Here is a 6,923-nt window from a genome sequence, read left to right on the forward strand (position 1 = left end):
ATCAATAAGTGATGATCTATATTTGTGTATTTGTTTTATCGATGATACGTTAATTTATCATTAAAATCATAACGATTACAATAAAGTGGCAGACAAACGGGCAACAAGCTGCGTATTATGATCTTTATTTGGTTGAAGATTAGTTTGTATTATGATCGTGTTTGAATAATGAAAGTCGAAACATAACTTCTCACATTTAACGCGTGTATTATAATTTATGAATGTAAGGTTTTGTGTTACACTCACCAGCCAAAACAAAACATATTATTCAAAATGAATGTTGATCACTGAAGACCATAAACAAGCAATGCTCCAACTCCGGCAAGACCAATCACAAGTCCAATAATCACACCGATGGGAGGCAATGTCCCGCCAATTGGTTTTCCGGTTTCTGGATCGTACCTTGTGAACCTCTTCTTTGGTGCTCTACATTGCGGACACAAGTAGCCATCCGGCTGCAAATTTCCAAGCCAAAATCACCAACTTTTGTTAGTTAAAATTTGAAGTTACTTATAAGATGATAATTAAAACGAGTGTCGAAAGCTTGCCTGCTCCTCAAAAGGCTTCGATAACGTGTATATGTATCCACAATCCAAACAAATATGAGTTGCGCGAGCCTAGAACACAACAAAATATTATATTAAACGGATTAAACAAGTCAAAATCATTGAAGTTGTATTCAAACGAGCCGAAACAAAATGCATAGATGACAAACCTTTTGAGCATCAGTTAATTTGCGTCCAAAACGAGGGGGAGCGGGTCGTTTTGGCAGTCGTTTAACATCCACGTCAGCACCCCTACATCAAATCATCATCTTTTACATTCAAATATTTATAGGGGTATGTTAAACTGAACCGCCAGAAGACAATGATATATTTAGCAAACCCCTTTCAATAAAACTACAAGATTTCAAAACCATTTTACATAGGAGTGTGCATGAAACCGGAATAACCAAACCCAAATAAAAACCAACGGTTTGGTTTTATATTCCCGTAAAATCGAATTTTCACTTCGGTTTAGCTTTTGCATGAAACTAAAATCAAAAGACAGAACCAAACTAAATTTAAGGATTTTCACTTTATTATTTGAAGTAATTTATAAAATTTTAAGTGTAACCATATATTTAGCGCAAATGCATAATAAAGTAAATATTGATTAACAAAAAGACTTAGGCACAAACTTATTAATTTGGGCCCATTTTTTTGTTGAACCAAAAATTAAATCCCAAATCATAGAAACAAAAAACCTAACCAAACCCAGAAAAAAAATAACAATTTTAAACACAAAAATACTGAATTTTGGTTTTCAGCCCAAAACCAACCCACCTACACCCGTAACATTACAAGATAATCAGCATCTTAGACTAGTCACTACCTGCTAACCACAAAGTAAACCGAATCCGGAACCGCCTGAATGGCGGTTTTGGTGAAGCCAAGCTTATCAGCCGGCCAAAGTTCATCACCAAAGAAACTACTGGTGTATATCACTTGATCTCCAACTTTCAAGCCCGCTTTCGCAGCATTTCCGCCACCATCAACTCCCTATATTCACGACTCACACAAAAAAAATTAATAATAAAAGAAAAAAGATTGCAGATAAATAAATAAACATAATTCAAGAGATGGAAAAACTAACAGTGATAATAACACCACCACCGGCACCGGGCTTGGGGCCCAAAGTGAGACCCAAAGGCTTATCAACTTCAACCTCAATTTGGCCCCCGGCAGTTTTTCTTGCTTTGATTTCGAATACTCCTCTGTTTCCTTTAGAAACGAGTGGTGCATTGGATTTGATGAAGGAAACAGAGACACCCCTTTTGGCGTCTTGAAGTGATACTCCTAGAAATATGGTTTTCTGATAGACTCAAAATAATGAATGTTGGTTGTTATTATTATTATTATTTACGATCGATCAGAGTGAAAATAATAAGTTGTTTGTTACCTGTGGAAGTGGTGGTGAGTGTGGGTTTCTGGTTGAGAAGGCAGTGGCCGGACCGGTGCTTGCGGTGGTGGTCGTAGACATTTTGGTGTGGTGTGGTGTGGTGTGGGGTGGCACAAGACAGACAGACGTTGATAAAGGGAAAACTAAAGGAGTCTGTGTGTGGATGTGATTGGTCAGTCTCACTACCGGATAACTTACACTTGTTGCCACACGCTCAAATCCCTTTTATTTATTTATATTGTGAAATTTTGTCATGTTTTCTCGTCCCTTCTATAACAAACGAGATTATTGACGCTATATTTTAACTTACAATAGCTAGAGGTCGGCTAGAATGACTCGTTAATTGTTATTAATTAAATTGTTTATATTATTTTTATTATTTTCATCTTCATCTAATTTAAGAAAACTATAAACGAGCCTAAGCTCGGCTCAAACTTGTGTACACAATCATAAGCAAGTCAAAACTCGGCTATGCAATGGGAAATTCACACACAAAAGCACAAAAGATTAAAAACTTAAAAATACACTAAGCTTAAGGCTCAACAAGTTTTATCCATCTTCGCATACAAGGCTCAAGCTTGCCTTATTTCAAGCTTTTTATCAAGCTGAACTCAAACAGCTTGCAAGTTTACCTCTCAAATTCAGCTATTTTTTTTTTGCGTGTAACACCTTTTGGTATGTTGGAGTTGGTAAGAGTGGTTGGTAACGTTGGTAGCCCATAATATTTTTCAACAAAGAAGCATAAGTTGCAATGTAAATACTAGCAAAGAGGTAATTGTAAACTGTAAGTTACAGTTTCTACCTATGCTGGTACTGGGTCAGGACTATAAATGTTTGTAATGCAAATCACCAAAATCTCAAAACATTTCCATTTGATTAAACCAATGCTATTAAGATTGATTTCATATTTGACCTGACACAATGTTCACTAAAGAGGTGCACAAACCGGGTATTCTCAGAAACCGGGTCTGGGTAGGAACCGGTTCCGAGTATAATCAGGTATTTGACCGGTTCCATCGGGTTTTCTTCGAGTTTCGGGTAGGGTCGGATCAGGTTTTGACCGGGTATTGGCAGAACCGATTCCACCGGGTCTGGAACGGTTCAGGTTCCAGGTACAGTTTCAGGGGGAAACCTCAAGCCCAGTCCATGCCCACGGGTAAGGTAGGGTCGAGTCCGGTTCCGGGTAGGAACCACCGGGTTGGGTCCGGAACCGGGCCTTTTGGCACCTCTAAACCTCTCTAAAAAGAGGTGCATTCTCCAGAACCCAAAACAGTCTTTTTGGGTACCACTTATATGCTCTGCTAGAAACAATGGGATGTCACACAACCTCAATTCTTTTGTGTCCAACAATCAGGTCCTCAAAAACAATATAAAAACATGATGGTAGAAAGTAAGCTTTTAAACTCAATAAAGAGAATTATAGTTACATAACCATATTTATCACTCCTAAAAAAGGCAAACAAAATAGACATACATCAACAAGTGGTTTGATTTTGTTTACTACTAGTATTTATGGATCATCTGTTCACTTCTCTTCAAACTCAACATCTATTATCTTGGGATCAGATCTTGAAGACGACGAAGGGCGGGCCCCACCTTTAGAAAAGAAGTCTCCTTTCGGCTGCCAAACAATGTTTCCACACCCAGCACATCGCACCATCTGGTTTTTGTAACCGACAAACTGTCTCTTACAAGCAGGACACGCGCCCTGTGGAATTCAATAGTAAAATAATAAGTTCAAATAAAAACATATTGTGTTTAGAGGTTGCATAAAACCGATATAACTGAAAGAACAGACGTCGCCAAACCGATAAAAAACCGACAGTTCTGTTTTATGTTTTCTTAAAAACAGATTTTTCAGTTCGGTTTTGGGTTTCCATCAACCAAAAACCGAAAATATCAAACCGAACCCCAAACCGAAAAAGACGACTTAAGTAATTAATTTATAAAAAAAAATAACAAACATTGTAAACCAAGGACATTTAGGTTCATTGTTCAAATGTGTAATGATCAATTAATCATTACTAGAAAAGATGACTCAAAATTTTCAAGCTCATATTGATCCTGGGCCATTTCATTCTCGGCCGAAAATTTTCAAGCCCAAATGAAAAAACCGACCGTTGTGGGAACCAAAAACTGAAAAACTGAAGCACAACGATTTTAAAAACCCAAAAACTAACTAGCGCACACCCCTAGTTGTAATCCTTCCTTTAATCAGTAATTTGAAAAAATCACAGCAATTGGAATAAGTTTTAAATTTTGAGAAAGATAATTGATATACATTTCAACCCATTTTCTGGATTCTAAAAATTATCAACCATGTCAAAAAAAAAAAAATTTGTTTTAATTGAAAGCACATATACACATAAGGCCAATAAAATATCATCCAGGTGGCAAAATAAACAGGTAGGGTGGTTGAGTAATGAGTCTGCCACAAATAGTAATCAAGAGTAAAAACTTATTATTCTAAAAGCACATATAAATAACTAAGAAATTACCTTAATGGCGAGATTATTGGCAACAGCACCAATAAGTAACGGGCCAGCAATCGGTAGTACCCATGTTGCAAATATCAGAATCCTAAACAGCCATCCAGAAAGTGCAAACCATAGAAAGAAGATAGTCTACAAAATCAATCATTTAATTAGCAATTTAAACAAAACAGGAAAAAAAAAAAAAACTTTGGCAGGTTGCTATGACGTAAGTAACCTTCGGTGACTCCACTAGAATTGAGTAACCACAAAGTCATTTAAGCAATTGATATTATTATTGTTACAATGTATTGATATAAATCTTTTGAAGAATGCTTCACAAGGCCTAAAACAAAGAACCATTAAAACTTTGTTTCAAGGGTATCCACTATTAGACAGGTTATATAATTATCATATATGGAAGATAACTAAAGAGCCCCTATCTAACTCTATTATACACAGTCAATATATTTCAATTGTATAGTACAATTCTTGGTTCATCTAAAGGGAGCAATGCAAGGAAACTCACTTAAAACAACAGCAATCAGTCAAAAAAAAACACAAAATCTAAACCCTAAATTTCATACAAAGATGCACATACTACAGTTGATAGACAAGAAAGATTCAAGCCCTCTGTTAACTTGTTAAGTATCCAGTGGTTGGCTCAACTCGGCAAAATTATATGGAGTGAATGTCTAAATTCATGAGTATCAAAGTCAAAGGCGAGTTTAATGGAGAAGCTAATAGAAGAGGTAAGCTAGTGAAACAGTTATTTATCATAGCTTTCATAATCTATTCTATAGTTATATACCAAAAACCTAGTCATCTGTGGGACTTCCAATGCCAGGTGTTTAAAGGTTTTACAAGTTTATATGCAAAAGCAACAAGTAAGAATAAATAAATAATACAAAACCACAATGCTTACCCCAAAACTCTTCCCCAAAGGAGTATCCAGAAAATCACTAAACTGCTTCCTGTACTGAAACACAAAATTGCATATTTAGAATTCAAATAACAAGACTTTTGAAATAATAGAAGTATAAATGAATAAAACCAAAGCAAACCCTAGGCCAATTCCGAGTAAAATCGAGAGTAAAGGTCCGCCAGCGCTGCGTAATCAAGTAATCCCGGTCAAGCTCTCTGGCGCGGTCAGAGGCCGACTGTGCAACGGAGGACAGACGGCGACCAACGGAATACTCCCGCTCGATTCGCTCCGCGGTCTTCTTCGCCTCGTAAATAAGCTGCTCGAACCCATTATTGGCGCTGCGCCAGGCGTCTTTCCAGGCTTCGCCGGAGGCCATACGCTTCGCGAACACGTCGAAATCGGATCGCCGGAATGCCTGGACTCGGAAGCGTCTGTTGGTGGTGGAAAGCTGGGATTTGGAGTGGACGAGTGGGTGCCATGGGAGGCTTGTCGCCATGGTGGCTGCCGGTCACTGGGTTTGTGGCTAACGATTGATGGATGGATGGATGGATGCCCAACCCCAGAGTATACGTCTCCGTTTCTTTCTTTTCGTTTACAGCTTTTAGTCCTAGTGTTATATGAGTTTATTTAGTTCTTTTATAAATTTTTGTTAAATGTATAATTTTTATATTAATTTCATTAATTGTGCGTTATAATGTTTGCAATATGTGAGATTAGTTAAAGAGTATGACAATTTTAATTTGCTTTCAAAATTTTTAAGCAATTTGATATAGGCTGCCCCACCTTGACTTGATGGGAATGAAAGGAAAAAAAGATGGGAAAATGTATCATTTATAAACCATCTAAGCTAAGTTTCATTTTTTTCTTTTCATAAAATCTCATAACAAATACGATTTTAATAACCTATACTTTTTTCTAACCCTTAGACATTACTATGATTAGGTGTGTGGTTATGTATGATTGCAAATGATGTGTTAAGATTTCCTCCCAATAGTAAAACAAAGTAATAAAATCCAGATTGGTGGCATTATATAGAGTAAAAAATGTCCAAAAAGATAGAAACTAATAATGGCAACGAATCATAACATACCCTTTACAATTATACATAACCACACAAAATAATCACTTCAATGTCCAAGTGAAGAAGACCAAAAGTATAACTTACGTTGCTACGAGAAACAAATAGCAATTACAAAAAAAATTATGAAAAATAACCTTAGCTTCCATGACAAAATTAGGTTGCATTGGAGTTATACATTGCTTAACCAAACCCCTATTTCTTCATCACATGTAATCTATCGATAGTTAAACAAAGCCTATGAATTTGTGTAATGATTTAAAGGTAAGAAAATAATACCTCTTCGCCATCATCAAGAACAAAAACCAATCCATGTTCAAATGGGGACATAGTACCAACATCCGTGTTCAAGTATGTATCTGCAATCACATAAAACCATAGCATAATCTTAGTTTCCTGTAGAACACCATATGAATACGCGAATAACAATATCCTATTCACTTCCTATTTTTAATTAACATGTAAAACATTTAAAAGAACTTTATTTAAAAAATACAGAAAATTAAAA

General features: G+C 36.3%; 2 protein-coding genes across 2 annotated transcripts; both read right to left on the reverse strand.

Moving 5' to 3' along the window:
- Window positions 1-257: 257 nt before the first annotated feature.
- LOC143609624 (uncharacterized) lies at window positions 258-2,022 on the reverse strand. Its single transcript, XM_077084332.1, has 6 exons — window positions 1,942-2,022; window positions 1,636-1,854; window positions 1,375-1,541; window positions 716-797; window positions 549-617; window positions 258-455 (listed from the first exon to the last, which is right to left on the reverse strand). Exons 1-6 carry the CDS (start codon window positions 2,020-2,022, stop codon window positions 285-287), a joined length of 789 nt encoding a protein of 262 aa, XP_076940447.1. The 3' UTR covers window positions 258-284.
- A 1,435-nt stretch (window positions 2,023-3,457) lies between these two features.
- Window positions 3,458-5,888, reverse strand: LOC143609625 (uncharacterized). Its single transcript, XM_077084333.1, has 4 exons — window positions 5,477-5,888; window positions 5,338-5,391; window positions 4,440-4,565; window positions 3,458-3,649 (listed from the first exon to the last, which is right to left on the reverse strand). Exons 1-4 carry the CDS (start codon window positions 5,831-5,833, stop codon window positions 3,467-3,469), a joined length of 720 nt encoding a protein of 239 aa, XP_076940448.1. The 5' UTR covers window positions 5,834-5,888; the 3' UTR covers window positions 3,458-3,466.
- Between the last annotated feature and the right edge of the window lie 1,035 nt (window positions 5,889-6,923).

The sequence above is a fragment of the Bidens hawaiensis genome, unplaced genomic scaffold (assembly GCF_021521415.1).
Source record: "Bidens hawaiensis isolate Kalapana, Puna unplaced genomic scaffold, B.hawaiensis_p1.1 tig00006688_1, whole genome shotgun sequence".
In the NCBI taxonomy this organism is placed as follows: Eukaryota; Viridiplantae; Streptophyta; class Magnoliopsida; order Asterales; family Asteraceae; genus Bidens; species Bidens hawaiensis.

Coding starts and splice junctions, on each gene's coding strand:
- LOC143609625 (XM_077084333.1), bottom strand. CDS start 5,833: ATGGCGACAAGCCTCCCATGGCACCCACTCGTCCACTCCAAATCCCAG. Junction 4,566..5,337: donor CTTTGGGGAAGAGTTTTGGG/GTAAGCATTGTG, acceptor TTGATTTTGTAG/ACTATCTTCTTTCTATGGTT. Junction 3,650..4,439: donor CCAATAATCTCGCCATTAAG/GTAATTTCTTAG, acceptor TGAATTCCACAG/GGCGCGTGTCCTGCTTGTAA.
- LOC143609624 (XM_077084332.1), bottom strand. CDS start 2,022: ATGTCTACGACCACCACCGCAAGCACCGGTCCGGCCACTGCCTTCTCA. Junction 1,542..1,635: donor GTGGTGGTGTTATTATCACT/GTTAGTTTTTCC, acceptor TCGTGAATATAG/GGAGTTGATGGTGGCGGAAA. Junction 798..1,374: donor GTTTACTTTGTGGTTAGCAG/GTAGTGACTAGT, acceptor GATTTGATGTAG/GGGTGCTGACGTGGATGTTA.